The following is a 16,580-nucleotide window of genomic DNA, read 5'->3' on the forward strand; positions in this document are numbered from 1 at the left end:
GTATACAGTGGTGGGTAGCAGTGTAGGGGGTAACACAGTACAGTAAGGTGATTACTTTTTCCTGTAATGAAGCAATGTAACACATTACAGTTAACATTTTTGCAATCACATTACAGTTACTGTAGGAATTACATTACTTACATTACTTGTTTGACTCTAACATTCTCTATACTAATTACACGCAAAACATTTAAAACATACATTTCCTCTATATAGATTATCCGTGACTGTCCTTGTGCATACAATGTGAGCATGTGTGCTAAAAACAAAGGGCCATAAACTTGACAAACTGTCAAAGCATCTTATCCTGCTAATATGAATCTGATGGGGAAGGTCCCGGTGCCAAACAAAAGACTGCTCCAACCTCACCTAGACAAACCAGACTCGTTTTTCATTCAGAAACATCTCTGTAAGCTTTACATTTAGTAGTGAGATTACTTTTTCCAGGAAGTAATAGGTGATCCTATTTCAGTTTGACAGAAGACATTAGTCATTTATAATGGATTATTTTTATATATACTACCCTAACACTGGTGAGTAGTAACTGGAGATGGCCCAGGTACCAATTTTAGTAGAAAATGCTGGATCGGATATTGCAGGGAAAAAAGAATGAATGTTAACCAATCCTGTAACAAATTTAGCCAGAAATAGTATAAATTCACATGTGTGATGTGATGTTGTTAGCTGAGAATTCTTTCCTGTGGGGTAGTAGAATATTTGAGTAGTTTGGGCATGATAGCCTACTTTTAGATGCTGATCTTAAGTGAAGTGCGTCAATAAAAATGGTGAGAAAAAAGAGAAAATTTCGGATCTGTATTGGCTGATACTCAAGGTTTATAATATGGCATTGGTATTAGAGAAGAAAATGTGGTATTGTGTCATCTTTAGTAGTAACTTGTTACATTTATACAGTTCCATGTATGTACGTCCATTTCAGCCCTTCACATTTAGTTCAGCACATGGACTGCTTTGGTGTTGATTGCAACCCTCATGTGTCGAGCTTCAGCCTTTTATTTTACACCAAGGAGATTCCAAAAAGAGAACACCACCTAACAAACGTATTTTCTTATGAATAGAGAAATACAGGGAAATCAGTAATATAGAAAGTTGACCTGACACCTTTTTTCACTCCTATTCAAGTTGTTCAGTAGTTGTCAAGATTACTTTTACTTTGAATCGAAGAAACAATAAGCAACAATACTTTGTTTTATTGAAGAAACAATACCCTTTGGTTTTAGGCTTTTCTACCAGCCTCTGGCGGTTTGTTCTTGGCTTGTATTTTTTATTTTTTTTTAATGACTGATGTGATTATGCTCACATATTCACACCACGCCTCCATGTGGTACCTGCAATTAAGCTTTCTGTTAGCGAACCACTATGAGACTTTGGATGCTGGTGCGGAGATACAAAAGAAAAATGATCATTTGGCGCCATATCAAGCAGCAGGGCCCCTTTCAAAAGCCATCATTTAACAGGTAACAGACCCAGCGTAGTTTTCATTATGGAGGTACTCATTATTTTGTAATTCCTGAGGTCTGATAACTAGCTAATACACTCCAAATGGACGATAGATAGGCCTACAGGTCTTTTTTTTTCCCCTTCCTCGTGTGTATGCTGAATATTTGTTTGGCAGTTACCATAAAGTTCCTTTCATCACGTTCTTACGTACACAGTGAAGCAGGCAGTTAACTGCTGTGTTATTACTCGAGGGGAAAGTTGGAAAGCCGCCCATTAGGCCCGCAGGTCATTAAAGCAGTGACAACAGAGACGGCTGTATCTCATTTGCGCTGTGATCTAGCATGCGCTTTCACAAAAGGCGCCAACATGTACCGCCGAATCGCTCAGAACTTTCCACAATCGAGGTCTAAGCTAATGCAACAGGGGCCCCTGTGTTGTTTTGAAAATCTCCGCAGTGTAAACATTGTATAGATAAATTTTTTTCATGTATGTGGAGAGCGCATTCCTTGCTAGTGAAGACATGTGAGGAGGATAAGCCACAAGGCCTATTATAAGATTGTGCAGAATTACCCTGCCCTCCTCCTTTACACAGGGCCTGACAAGAGGCTGATTGGAGCATCACACCTGCTTTTTGTGCCCAAATTACAGTGTTGAAGTGTCGTTTTTGTGCGGGTGCTCGTTTCTCCCTCTCTTTATCTGTGGTAGGTCAAATGGACAGTTGATTGTAGCATGATGACTGTGATGAATTGGATACCTCCTATGATGATCTTACTCTGGTTTTGTACCACAGTGGTTTTGCAAAACAAGGCCTACCTGCAAGACCTACTAAACCTATTAAGTTTTAGAGGGGAAATGACTTTTGCTGTAAGGGTTATGTTTGTAAGTAAACCTAATATAAATAACCTTGCACTATTTTAGCAATTTCAGTGAAAACCATTCTAAAGGCGCCCTGCAACAATTTCATTAAGATATTAATGCACTATGCTAAGTGCTCAAAGTATAAGCCTTACATGTAAGTATGTTTGTAATCATTTCAGGTTCTTGATTTAATCATGCAAATCTTGCAAAGTTGCTGAAAGAGTTATAGCATACCTACTTCCATAAAGTAAGACGGATGTAGAAGAACATGACCAGCACATGATAAGTCTCAAGACTAGATTAAGGGATTTTTTATGTTATTAATCTGGAAACAATTGCTAATTATCAAAATTAAATGAAATCACAGCCATGCAGTTCATGCCATAGCTGATGTGCAAAGACTTTATTTGCATTTAGTGCACTGCACATATTCTTACCTCTTTCACCTAAACTGAGATCACAAGCAGTGTAAGGATCCTGCATCCACTGCTTTAATGCTATTTAGTATGTTTTAAAGCCCTGAAAATGATCCTCGGCCCATAGCCCTGAATGTCAGCTTAACCTCAAGTCCACAGCCCAGGTGACGCTCTTTGGCAGTGACACAATCTGGCATAACACAGGGTCTTAGTGTGATTATGTCATTACTCTCTGATCGCATGGGACAAGATGAAAAGAATGTAAGCAAGAGGAGGGGGTGGCTAATCCTCCTCAAGGTGTCCTCTTTCAAGACCCTTTCTGTGGGGCTTTGTGAGGGGCTTACACGGCCTGCTGCCCCATTTTTTTGGGGGGGCGGGGGTTGGGGTGGGCGCACCGCCCCTATCGGATGTCCCAGACACAGCGGAGTCAGGCTGGCCCGAGAATGACAGAATCAATGGGCTGGGAAAGAGCTCTGCCAAGGGACTTTAAATATCTCCCCACCTAAACTTTCCCAGGAATTACATCATGGCAGCCTGCCTGTGCCGGACCACAACAAGAGGAAGAATACAGAAAGTAGAAGAAGGAAGAAAGAAAGAAAAATTGAAAGAAAGAAAAGTAATGACAACAATGCTACTAGTGCTACTAATAAGTAGAAGCAAGAGGAACAAGAAAAAGGAGTTGAGGACAGTCGAGTTGAGATAGAGACAGCAGAGGTTGAAAGAAAAGAGTGCAGAAATCTCAGTTGGGTGCAGCCTCCAGTGGACACAGGAGCTGCCCTAAGGTCGTCCACTGAAGAATCTGATTTTACACAGCCAACCAAGTCAAATAAACAGGGTGGCTAAGAGAGAGGATTCCAGGTGCCCAACCCATATGCCTCGATCTACCAAAGGGGCACACTATGCAAAAAATGCTCCTTGTCTCTGACAGCTAGTCTAAAAGAGACAGTGGTTGTTGTGAAGAAGCCTGCTGAAGCAGACTAACCATGAAGTGTGTTGTTGGTGTGGTGGCGGAGATGCTGAGACAGTTATTTGAGAATGCCAACACAATGGGTGGGCCGACAGAAAGGCGAACGTTCCAATGGAAATCCCTATATCTAAACAATTGTGGAGCAATAAACAAACACAGGTTTGAAATAGCAAAACATTTGTCATGGTGGAGCCTGAGGGTATGTATGCACACTTGCATTAGAATTCAGCCGCTGGAAGTGGGCGGTTCATGTTGAATAATGTTACTTAAGCACCCCGTCCAAACAAGTTAATGCTGATTCAGGGAAAGCATCTTACATATTCACTTTTGTGGGGAAAAAGAAGCTAATGGATTATTCTAAGCAACCGCAAAACATATCAGTGTCAGTCTGAATTCCTGTGTCTACAGCTGTCAACTAACACTAACCCTAACTGCAACTTGTTGATGCCCCAATGGCTTAACCAGTAAACAAGCCTTCCTTCACTTACAAAAGGACACTGGAGAGGGGACCCCCACTGTGATTACTAATTAATGCATTGATCAGGCTTCCAAGTGCACATTCCTCACATACCTGAGCCATTCATCCACTCTGACCTTCACACATTAGAGTCTGTTCTCTCTCTCTATCTCTCTCTCTCTATCTCTCTCTCTCTTTTTCTCGTCCAGGCAGGGCACACCTGCTCTAACAAGGACTAAGCATTGCCCAATCAAGATTCTCTCTTATGGTCTCATTCCATGGGAGTGACTCTTCATCAAGAAATTGTTGAAATGGATGAGAACATCCCACCAACTTTGCTCTATCTGAGACAAAGCCTCCATAAAAGATACCCAAAACTTGTTACTGTAACTGTGATGGTCAAACACAAGCGGTTAGATACCTGGTTTTCTGATGATTCTCCAGATAGTCTTTATTTAAGACACATTAAAAAAACAATGTTTCTTTTAAGGCATTCCTGCACGATCTTGAGAACCAACGTGGCAACCTGGTGTTAAAACCCTGCATCATCCCACATTTTAATAATACTTAATAATACACTTTGTACAATTCCTTAACATGCAAAACACAAAAAGTATACTATGCATTATACATATATGTGACAGTTATTTTCCTGTGTCAAGTTCTGTGAGAGAAAGACTCATTACCCACATCTAATCTCTATTACCTACATCTAGACTCATTTCCACATCCTAATGCTGGGGTTCCCAAGCCTGGTCCTGGACTATACCTGCCTTGCAAATTTGAGTGTTTTCCCTGGTATAATGTACCTGATCCGATTAGTCAGTTAACACCAAGAAGCCCTAAACACACTGCAATGCTGGGGACAGGCATTCCAGGACCAGGGTTGGGAACTGTGGTCATAAGGCACTCCGGCAGCATACACCCACAGAGAAAGGTAAGACAGGCTGCTGAAGAGACTTAGAAGAATGAGACAGAAGCTGTTACCTTTGTGCCCTCATCCAGCTCCTCGCTGTTGGAGAGTGTGGTGTTGAAAGCCTCTGTGTGCTGTGGGGTCAGCTCTTTCTGCTTCTTTCGCACTTTCTTTGCCTCAGCCCCTGCCTGGAACGTTTCCTGGCTCCATAGCACCGCCGCCAGCATGGTCAGCACCCAGAGGCGCATCTTCAGCTCCCCCAAACCAGCCTCCAACAGGAACAGACAAAGCTCTTGTATCCTAGGGATCAGCCTCCTTCTCAGGGGCACAGTGGACCACACTGCTTAGGACAAAACCAAGGCAACAGCTGAAGTCTCTGGTGCTTGACTGTGGTGTTTTGTTGTAGTGAACCAAAATAGTGTGAGAGGCAGGCAGTTTGATTCAAGCAGGCTGGTGGCAATGATGTTCAGATTTAGCTAGTAGGGTTCAGCAAGGTCCTAGGGTCCAGGCTAGCTGTGCGGCTTACTCGACTGTGAAAAATGTCAAGTGGAGGAGTCCCAGGGAGTGACAGATCACTGCTGGTCTGACAGCAAATAAACCCATTAGTGAGATTTTTCACGCTTCCTGCCCCATGGGGCGAAGGGGGGTACCACAGGGCGCCTGCAGAGGAGGGGCCGGGGATGAGGCCGGCGAAGGAGGGGGCCAGAACTCAGTGGGTACTCAGATTCCCTCGCTCTTTGGTACTCAGATTCCCCTGCTCTTTCTCTGGCTTTGTGCCTGCCTCGGGCTCAAGCCGTACAGCAGACTCTCTCCGGGGCTGCAGTCAGGGATGCAGATGAGCTGGTGGTTCTGTGGCAAACAGCACGTAGCCTTTTGCCCATCTGTCTTCTTGTCTGATTCCTTCCCGGGGCCGAGGTGCAAAAACAAAAGTCCTTAGGGAGTTGGAAGTTGGAGCCAGTCCAGTTGTCTTGGCCTTTGGCCTTCTTTCAGCTTTGGTTCCCCACAGAGAAAAATTGGTCCCCTGCAGCCGCCTCCAACAATTTTAACAACTTCAAAGAGGAGAGGTACTTGACAGTGGTGATTGTGATGATTTCTCCGACCCTCTTAGTCGCTGCCACTTGCGCGCTCAACTCAGCAGCCCCTAAGTCAACAGCCAACTCCAGCAGGGTGACAAAACCGCAAGCACACTCGCTTCTGAGTGCAGCCTCTGTCTGGACTGCGTGGTGGGTCCTGCCTACTCTACGCCTGCTTGTTTCGACACACTTGCTTTTTCCACTCTCTCGTACTCCTACGCTCCTGCTCCCAAACTCCCTGACTAAAGCTTACAGGAGGGCTCACAGCAGAGTTTATCACACACACTCTCCCCTCCTTTCTTTCTCTCTCTCTCCCAGTTCTCCCTCTCTCTCTCCCTTTCTCCTCCCTCTCTTTTCTGATTCCCCTTGGCCTCCCCTTTCCTCATCAGTAAAATTGGCAGCCCCACTGGGTTGCTCAGCCCTGTTTTATCTCACAAATGAAATGTTCAAGTGAGAGCTCAAGGGAGAGTTCTTTGGCAGACTCCAGGGGATATGTGTGTGTGTACACATGTTCTATTCTACTCCAGACTAGTGCTCACATATATGTCCTAAAGCACCAGAGGATTCAAACAACTCGTAAAGAAAAGCCTCAGGCGCAATTTTTGTGCCATCTGACATTTAACTAATTGCAAAGGAACAAGGGTTGATTTCTCCAAGTGGCTGGAGCCAGTGTGCTGAATTTCCTTCACTTTTACAAGGAGTCACTTTAATGATCTGCTGCCCTGAACTGTGTCAATGAGCAGTCACACTGAACAGACAATAGCACAGACCTCTGGGAAGAAACATTCTACTTGTCACAAGTATTATTTTTCTCTATTATCTTTATTGGACGTGTCTCTTTTAGGGACACAGTTTATTCAAGAAGACTAAATAAAGTTCACTGAGTCATGGAAAACGTAAACATGTCAGTGCCTATATGTCTCGGTTGACTGGGCCGAAAATAAACCTATGTAATTGATGTTATAAGCTCAAAATACTACTGGCTGGTTTCCTAGACCCAGATTAAGCCTAAACCCACACTATGAAGCTTCTTTTAGTCCAAGATATAGTTTTAATCCACCTCAAAATCACCACATTGTGGTGGAAGATCATGTATCATTACATTTGGTTATGTTATTGGTTCTAAACCACTAAATATCTATTTAGAAGCTCTTTCATTAATACTCATTAATAAAAAATCAAGTTATTTTGCTAAAAGACACTGAGTAATCTTTATTAGGTGGGCCAAATGTGTTGTACCTATGAGCTTCAGAGCCAAGCATAAATGTGGTGCCAGTTAGGAGACATCAGTGCTCATAGTACTATAACGCCCTCTGGTGGATAACATTGAATAACACATTCAGCTCAGTTTAGTGTTGTAAAAGGCCCATTTGAATTCATGAGGAAAAGAAGAAAAGAAACAAAATCTGAAAAAGAATGGACTTATCTATAAAGACTAGGAAACCCCCCAAAAGATTACAAAATCGTAAATTCTGTCAAACTGATGAGGCTAAGGGATGCAGTGCTGCACTACAGAACATTACATAACATGACAATTACATATTAAAGTTTAGGGCTAACGTTTATAAGAGTAGGTTAGACAATGCACAAGTTTAGTCTGACAAACTACTTCATAATTTGAAATGAAAGAAACAGAAAAGAAGTCAATAAATATTTTAATTTGGGTAATGTATGCTGTATATACTGTACCACATAGACAAGTAACTTGTCTCTCCCAGCTGTATCTGCTAATGCAATTCTGTGATATAGAAGGCCTGCAAACAGGGATTCACACAGGTATTTGATGAAAGACCACCAGCCATGTCTCCACCATCTACTGAAATCTTAAGCAAATTGTACACCTGTACAACAACAGAAAAAGCAAATCCACACAACGATTATTGTCAATAGCCTGGTCATCCTGAAATTGCTGACAAGCACTCTACCGCAGTCTATGCTGTGTAGAAATCAGCCGGAGGAGCACACCAAAGCATAGCAAAGGCACACCAAGTCCAATCAGGGCCTGCAGCAGGTCAACCGTAGTGTGGCCAACCGTGTATGGATGAGGGCAAATCCTGTTTGGATTTTACAATACCTCCAAAATCAGCAACAAACAAGACCAGCCAAAGACTTCATGGTACACTTTACAGGTCATATTTCTGAGCAGGTCGGTCCAAGGCTGTGTGTAGGATGTCATGACAGTGAAGCTATTGCAAGTTGTTATGGTGCTGTTGTGGTCAACAGTAGGAGAGTGGAAAGTTAAATAATATAAGTTTAATTTAATTGAACTTAAATTTCTACCAAACAGCAAAGCAGCTCTAGATGGCCAAACTGAGAGGGTTTGACATATACATTTACGCTTAAAGCATTTTGCAGACATTTTTGTCCAGGGGGACTTACAAAACTGCTTTGCTTTCCATTTAGAAACCATATCCTGTCTAATCCAAGTAGGCTACAGTCTAGGAGATACCCTTGAGCTAGGATACTGCCAAAACCAAGAATCAGTGCTGATGCCTAGATTAAAAGATACATGATACCTGATACCTAGATACACGTTTTGGACTGAGAAAGATTTGTTTTAATTCTATTCTTTCTATTAGTTCTAGTGTCCTTTACTGGTGCAAGTCAAAGATTACACTATAACTATGTACTCTCTGTGACACTGATTGACTGAAAAAGGCTAGGTGGTGCCATATCGCTAACATCCACGACAAGTCCAAAAGTTGGTAGACACTTGCTTATCCAACATTTATTCCAAAGGGTATCAAGGGTATTTATAGTGTTTTCCTGTTCTTTGCTGTAGTAACAGCTTCTACCTTCCCTTGTCTTGGAAGGCTTTACACTAGACAAAGATTGCTTCAATTGCATTCAGCCACAAGAGCATTAGTGAGGTCAGGTCCTGACGGTGGATGATTAGTTCAGGCTCACAAACACCACTCTGGCTCATCCCAAAGGAAACTGATGGAGCTCCATAACTCCTGAAAATGCAGCTCCACTGCCACTCAGCCTAATGCTGGGTAACCTGCCCTGCTGTTTTGCTGTGTTCAGTAGCGCTGGGCTGGCAGTTTCCCCTTGCTGTCTGTTCAATAAAAGAGCATTCGCCAGTAAGCATAATGTTTCCCGTGTCTTGTTGTACGCCGAAGCCACAATGCTATATTCCCCCATGCTAGTGCATAGTGACGTAGCCAAATATGAGAAGATGTTTCAAAGGTGAGTCAAAGTCACTAACTATTGATGGAAGATTACAGAAAAACAATCATTTTGTCTTTCTTATTGATATGACATGATGAATCTTGTCCTATATGTCACTGATCATATTAAACAAGATTCATAATGTCATATCATTAAGAAAGATAAAATTATTGGGCCTCATTCTTAACAAGAACGTGCTGCTTAAGAACACGTCACTGATCTGATGTAGACTTTTTCTGAGGGCCTTTCTCGGGACCAAATTCAAGAAAAAACTCGGTGAATGGGGCCCATCGTTTTAAGAAAGGGACTAACACAGTAAAAACGGTGATATGGTCGCTGGGTTCATTCATTAAAAAGAGTGGCTAAATACTTTTTAATATATGGTGTAGCTAACTAGCTATCGAAATTATTGACTTCAGGGAAATCATAAGATAATTAGAGGGATTTTAAGCACACCTGAACCATACAGTGCCATTCGAAAACTGCCCCAGTTCATTGATTGGCCATAGGAGGCGCCACTGACCATAACGCACTGAACCTGTTTTAACAGAAGAAGACACAAAGTCCTGACAACAACCAGAAATGTTTAGTTCCTGAAAAGAAAGCTGGCTTCATAACTGGATATCTCAGTCGCGCAAGCGTCCGCATCTGACTCTGTGAAGGAGGTTGGGCAGACACAGGTAGGTAGAGTCCACCGCAGAGCAGCGCCCGCTGACCGGCCACGTGTACAGGAACTACGCGAGCTGTAAACGGAGTTCAGTCAGGTTCGACGTAGAGCTGTAATAGTCCGCAAAGCCTGTCAGAACAAGCCCGTTTAAATCTTCATTTACCCGTTTCTGTTCATTCGTTGAGGGTCTGTTTCCGAGCAGGTGGGTTGTTCCCTGTCTTTTCGCTGAGTGGTCATTTATGAGACGGTTATTTATCATTTTGTTTAAGGACGCTAATGTAACGGCTAACATAGAAACGTTTATTTCTCTGGTGAAGCTCTGACAGGACAAGCTAAGCTAGCCAGCGTTTTTAAGCTGATGTAACGTTATACGCTAGCTCTGCTGACAGCTAACTCCATATGCGACTGAAATTGGTATATAATTTGATCAGAATTAGAACAAAACACGGTTTTAATGGCTGCATTTCTACACTGTATGACCAAATGCTTATGGTTATGTTGCTGGATGACCTAGCTAGCTAACTAATTTAGTTAGCTAGCAAATTAACGAAGCTTAAGTTGGCTTCGTGTTTTCCAGCTTCTTGTATCTTATTTTCCCGTTCCACCTTAAATGACGCAGCAGTTAGACTTTGGCCTGAGGCGCCAGAATGTAACTGCTGCGCCATTTAAGGTGGAACGGGAAAAAACTAGAAGCTAGCAAACAGAAAGCCAACTTCAGCCTCCCGTCTTTATATATTATTCCGAAGCCTACAGCAGGTTCATGAGCTAAAATGTTCTCTGTGTTTTAACAGTGTCCTCCACTGTCCGTAAGGTGTGATCTGGAAGTCATGTCCACCAGAAGGAGAGCCCGAAGCGGGCACCTGGCTGCTGCCTCCTTCGCCCTGTTTGTCTTTCTTTTAGTGGACGTTAACGCGCGGCCCGCGAACGTCTCCGTCCACAAGGACAAAAACCCGGACAGCAAAGAGACGAACGAGATCCTCCCTCCCGACCACCTGAACGGAGTCAAAATGGAGATGGACGGCCACCTGAACAAGGACTTCCACCAAGAAGTGTTCCTGGGGAAAGAAATGGAGGAGTTTGAGGAGGACTCGGAGCCCAGGAGGAACAGAAAGAAGCTGATTGAAATCTTTACCAAGTAAGTGTAATTTAAGGTCATTTCAGTAGCGTCTGGTTCATCTGGACAGTTTGGCAGAAGGGTAGAGACTATGATCAGCCATGCCGCATTGATTTAATAGTGCATGTGGAAGATCTAAAGGAATGGTTCACTGAAATATGAAATGTGGACGATCAGCCAAGTCATCTCTGATGTCTGAAGTAGTTGAAAAGTAATGTCAGGTTATGTGAGCCAACATCTTATTGGGTGACACAGACTTCTATAATATTAGCCTGCATCAGCTTTGTAGCTCCAGTGCAAAACATCAAACATCAGACATGATCTGGCCCATCATCTACGTTTGGGGTATAGGGGAGATTTTGTAAATTTGATTTGTCGGTAAACCAATTCCTTAAAATGCGACAAAAAGGAATATGACAACATATATTATAATATGATAACGGTTTTTAGTCACTACACATCTGATGGCCTTTGCCACCTTGTTATAGTGAAGCACATTCTTGTCACATTCTCCAAAAAATCGAATTATGATAATCCAGTGCACGTTTTGGTTCCTTACCTTCTGTGCTGTTACAGTATGTCAGCTTAGTTTTATTTGATTCAGTATAATTTTTGTCTATGCTCTTGGCAGGGTTGATTTCAATAAAGACAGAAGTGTCAGTGCTAAGGAGATGCAGCGATGGATCATGGAGAAAACGGAGGAGCACTTCCAAGAGGCAGTCAGAGAGAATAAACTCAGCTTTCGTGCTGTAGACCCAGATGGAGATGGTGAGCTTGAAGTTGCAATCCTTTTTGGACTGTTTACGTTGCAGTAGGGCTGCTTTTGTTAATGGCTGTTGCATTAATTAGGGATGCATTGATACCGGTACTGGTATCTGATATAGGCCTGATACCATGCTTGTTTAGTTGTACCCATAAAAATACTCTCATGCCAACATCCAGTACAACCTGAAACCTGATATGTGATGTAAGCTCTGAACGAGAGTGAACCATGGCAGTCAGACACAAAGTTGTTGGTCACTTTAAACATTCTGACTTGGTGGTGGGGTGGGTGGAGACACAGAGGCTAACAACACAGAGGTGAAAAACATGGAGGTGATCAACATGTTCTACCAAAAACCTTGTATGCTGACTATACTCTGTTTGACTAAATAGAATTATGAGGTAAAATCGTTAAAAGTGATTTTTATTTTTTTTAACTGTAAATAGGCTGAATAAAGAGACCATATTGTCCTACCAGGGTACATCATCTCTTGCTTAGTTTCAGTGCACATTGAGGTTAGCAAAGCTGCTGTAGTTCTGTTTTTCAGCATTTTTGCTGAGTACTTGGGTGCGTAGCGTGTTGTTTTGAATGAAACAGCTTCATCCACAATTGTTCATAGACAGAGCTTTCTGCAGGGGCTGCATTCCTTGTAGCATTTCAGTCTGACCGAGCGTTTTCATACAGTGCGCGTCTACAAATTGTAGGCTTTTTCTGTACAAGATGGTCTATTCAAATGTGCTGTCTGAGTTACCAGAGAACAAGATTTTTAAAATCGCAGTGTTTGCCTGGCTTTAGGGTACATTCAGCTACAGCTAAGCAAGTCTTAACTCTAAGTAAGTTACTCAGTATAGTATCAGAACTAAAAACATACACACGGTCTAAACATACACACGGTCTGAAAACAATGGTATTGATGCATCCCTAATGCAAATATGCCTCTAACCAGTCACTGATTGTTTTACTGTGTGGATCTATAACAGTCACGGTTATAGATGAGTAATTCTGTGGGTGTTTGGATACAAGGCATTCATGTGTTCCAACAAACATAAATCATACTGATCTAAATAATGCAGGCCAGTCTTTAACTGTGTCACATCAACACACCACCAGTGTGTCTGTAGTGTATTTGAAAGTTTGCCCTCTGAAGTCATGTCGTCGTTTTGTAGTCTGTATCATGTCCGCATTAGGAACTCCGGGTCTAAGCTGGCTTTCTCTACGATGGAAATTAGTGGTGTTTTCGAAGATCTTCACTGTTGCTTCCTGTGGTAAACAAAAATGCCTCAAAGTTTATACATTTTGTCTTTTGTAGATTTTTTTCCTTGTCACTGAATCATTGTGGTAGTTTCTCAGTCAAAATACAATACTAATTGTACTAATACAAATAAACATAAACTTCTTATATAGCAACACCAGCTACTTAAGCTACAGCCTAAAACTGTCAAACTCTCTAAATTACCACATTTGATAAAACTTGCTGGTTTGAGGAGTGTTTTGTTGTGGCGGCCAGTTCAGTAATGTCAATACAGTGCACAGCGGTGTCAGCTTGCATGTACTAATAGTAGGTCCTTGACGACCTAGTAATTCAGAAGATCTGGTGACATTCAGCAGAAAAATGTCTGTATAGCAGAATAGATTGACACAGGGCGTGATGGTGATTTTCCTAAACACCATTCAGTTCTTTCACAGAGAAAAATGTCTTAGAACCGTTCCTAATACAGGCCTGAGAGCTTGAGAGGTCTGTGTGAAACAATATAATCACATGATATTTTGTCTATAATGTGCAGTTCTCAGGCCCACAGACCTGTAACTCATTTCACATTTGGCATAAATAGTATTTAGATATTGTTTTCATCCTGTTTAACTATAAAACATGCAAGGCAGTGGTTCTCAAACCAGTTCTTGGGGCCTCCATGCAGTCCACATTTTTGCTCCCACCTAACTCACAGGCCACAGGCAAAAATGTGGACCATCTGATAGAACCAGTTTGATAAACACTGAAGGTATTTACCACAGATTTATTTATCTAAAACGTAAAGTAGGATATAGAGTTTTTCTTCTGGGTCTCTTCTGTAAGAGGAGACATACCTTTGGTTTTAACATAATGGCAGTGAATGCACCCAAAACTACCACTTGGGTCAAGGCAAACCACAGGATTTTCAACCTTATCCACTCCAAATTGTGTTCTCTCAGGATATGTGACGTGGGATGAATACCGGGTGAAATTTTTGGCCAGCAAAGGCTTCAATGAGAAGGAAGTGGCTGAGAAGATAAAGAATAATGAAGAGCTCAAAGTGGATGAGGAAAGTAAGTGAAATGTAACAGGTGTGCTGCACAGACCACTACACTGCATCTGTACGTTCATCAGTTATAACTATACCATTGATTTTTTTTTTTTAAATGCCCACAGCCCAGGAGGTTTTGGAGAGTCTGAAGGATCGCTGGTTTCAGGCAGATAACCCTCCAGCTGACCAGCTGCTGAATGAGGAGGAATTCCTCTCTTTCCTCCATCCAGAGCACAGCAGAGGCATGCTCAAATACATGGTCAAGGAGATCATCAGAGACCTAGGTAAGCGTGGTCGTGGCTGTTCTTCAATCATGTTCAAGTACAAGTTCAGTAAATCTTTATTGAAGTATTTTTGCAGTTTGGTTTGAATGCAGCATAACTTTATAACAGATAAAAAAACATTCTTACTGTTAGTGTAATGAGATTTTATTCTAAGTATTTTTGGACTGTTTCTATGCTTGATTAAATGTTCAAGGTCAGCTGGTGTTTGCAAATGGTTCTTGTTCTGTTTGTGCCTAATGCAGTTTTGCTGTCACTTAAATCCTCTGTGTTTCAACTGATGTTTTCGCCAGATCAAGATGGAGATAAGGAGCTGACCCTGTCTGAGTTCATATCCTTGCCCAAGGGGACAGTGGAGAACCAGCAGGCTCAGGACATTGATGATGACTGGGTCCGCGAGCGGAAGAAGGAGTTTGAGGAGGTTATTGATGCAAACCATAATGGCATAGTCACTATGGAAGAGCTTGAGGTGGGTCTTTTTTTGTATCTCCTTTATGGAGCTAGCATCTCTTGCTGTTTTTTCCTAATAGAAATGGACAGATATAGGGATGGTATTTGCTTGCTTAATGTAGTATTCTAAAAAGTCATATGTAGTTCATTGAATTGAATTAGAATTTTTGAATTAAAAAAAAAGAATTATGTATCTTGCATCTGTAGGACACCACCAGCTGATATTTCATGTCAAATTAAGTCAAATGTAAGCGGAGAAATATATAGAAATGTTTAGAACAAATACATGATTAGGATGGGTCAGAATGTTTGAGTATTCAAATGGTTATTAAAGTTTAAAAAAAATCATAGTCATTTTTTTATGTGCAAATTAGTGTTTCTCTGACATTATGTGTTCAGATTCAGATGTCTGAGTTCAGTACCCTACTGGAATGCAATGAAGAGCCTGTGTCTTATGTTTGGTCAGGGATTCTTATCTGTTTACTCTAAAAAAGGAGGCATAGAAACACTACTGCAGCCAGCTAAAGGCTACTGCACACCAGACAAGAAGCACCAGGTCTCTGGTGCTGGGTAGCAGAGGATACAAAGTGCAGCAGTGTTTATAAAAAAGAAGCTTAAGTTCATTTTACATTCCACTCAGATAGATTTACTGGAGTCAAACTTTTAGTGTTTTAGTATTTATAAGGTTGGTTGTAACTACCTAACTTTTCATAAACTTGCTTAAAGTAGAGGTATGACGTGAAATAAGTCATGACGTGACTTGGCTAGTAACATTAGTTGAGGTGAAAACTAGCATTTGTCTGTGTATCTTTAAAGACTTGAGAGTGACACTACTATGCAGTTGTGCTCTAGGTTTAATGTAAACCAGTAATGGGAAGATGATTGATTGATTGATTGGGTGATTAATTTAACTATTAAATTAGACTGAAATACTCATCCCTAATAGATTTAAGTGAGCTACTAGCATGTTAAACCACATACATCTAAAATGATTAGGTACAGATCATGCTAGCTGCATGCAAAAAATAAATGTAGAACCTTTCTTTTATACATAACAATATAAAATGTCTTTTCATTGAAATATTTGAATACTACTCAAGAAAAAAAATGGTTGAAGTGTTCATCTCTACTTTCTAAGCACCAACTCTGCTATCTTTTCCCTCCTGCAGGAGTATATGGATCCCATGAACGAATACAACGCCCTGAACGAAGCGAAGCAGATGATTGCTGTGGCTGACGAGAACCAGAACCACAGCTTGGAACTGGAGGAGATTCTCAAATACAGCGAGTACTTCACTGGCAGCAAGCTCATGGACTACGCCCGCAACGTGCATGAGGAGTTCTAGGACATTCTCCTCAGTCCCTCAAAAATAAGAAAAGGAAAAAAAAAACAGAAAACAAAACAAAAATCTTATTCCGCCCAACAGCTAAACAGGCAGACATATGTACACACATTCCCGAGGATTGGGTACGTTTTTGTCTGCCAGGGTTTGGAATGGCCTATTGGAGTGAAAATGAGTGTGTGTGTGTGTGTGTGTGTGTGTGTGTGTGTGTGTGTGTGTGTGTGGTTGCTTGTAGTAGTGCCTGTGTGTTAAAGCCTCTCCTATGTCTCAGTGCAAAGCATTGAGATGTTTATGATATTCCTCCTTCATAATCTCATGCAGCACACCGCCACTCTGTCAGGTTCTGCCTTCTGTTGGAGCTGCCCTT

At 41.7% G+C, this 16,580-nt stretch overlaps 2 protein-coding genes across 4 annotated transcripts in view; one reads left to right on the forward strand and one right to left on the reverse strand.

Annotated features, from left to right (window-relative positions):
• c1qtnf12 (C1q and TNF related 12) overlaps positions 1-6,400 on the reverse strand; it is a 35,459-nt gene extending 29,059 nt beyond the window's left edge. The window contains exon 1 of the mRNA XM_036591771.1: positions 5,144-6,400. Within this exon, the coding sequence (XP_036447664.1) occupies positions 5,144-5,317 (174 nt within the window). The 5' untranslated portion in view covers positions 5,318-6,400. The remainder of the gene's footprint in view (positions 1-5,143) is intronic.
• A 3,447-nt stretch (positions 6,401-9,847) lies between these two features.
• Positions 9,848-16,261, forward strand: sdf4 (stromal cell derived factor 4). Of its 3 annotated transcripts, none has more exons than XM_036591214.1 (7): positions 9,848-9,993; positions 10,772-11,115; positions 11,726-11,862; positions 14,048-14,161; positions 14,265-14,423; positions 14,714-14,889; positions 16,040-16,216. In XM_036591214.1, exons 2-7 carry the CDS (start codon positions 10,808-10,810, stop codon positions 16,214-16,216), a joined length of 1,071 nt encoding a protein of 356 aa, XP_036447107.1. In that variant the 5' UTR covers positions 9,848-9,993; positions 10,772-10,807. The 3 variants fall into 3 exon arrangements, with proteins under 3 accessions (XP_036447107.1, XP_036447108.1, XP_036447106.1); XM_036591215.1 differs by lacking the exon at positions 9,848-9,993 and adding an exon at positions 10,002-10,182; XM_036591213.1 differs by lacking the exon at positions 9,848-9,993 and having other exon boundaries at positions 10,808-11,115; positions 16,040-16,261.
• Positions 16,262-16,580: the final 319 nt, after the last annotated feature.

The sequence above is a fragment of the Colossoma macropomum genome, unplaced genomic scaffold, assembly GCF_904425465.1.
Source record: "Colossoma macropomum unplaced genomic scaffold, Colossoma_macropomum, whole genome shotgun sequence".
Classification (NCBI taxonomy): domain Eukaryota; kingdom Metazoa; phylum Chordata; class Actinopteri; order Characiformes; family Serrasalmidae; genus Colossoma; species Colossoma macropomum.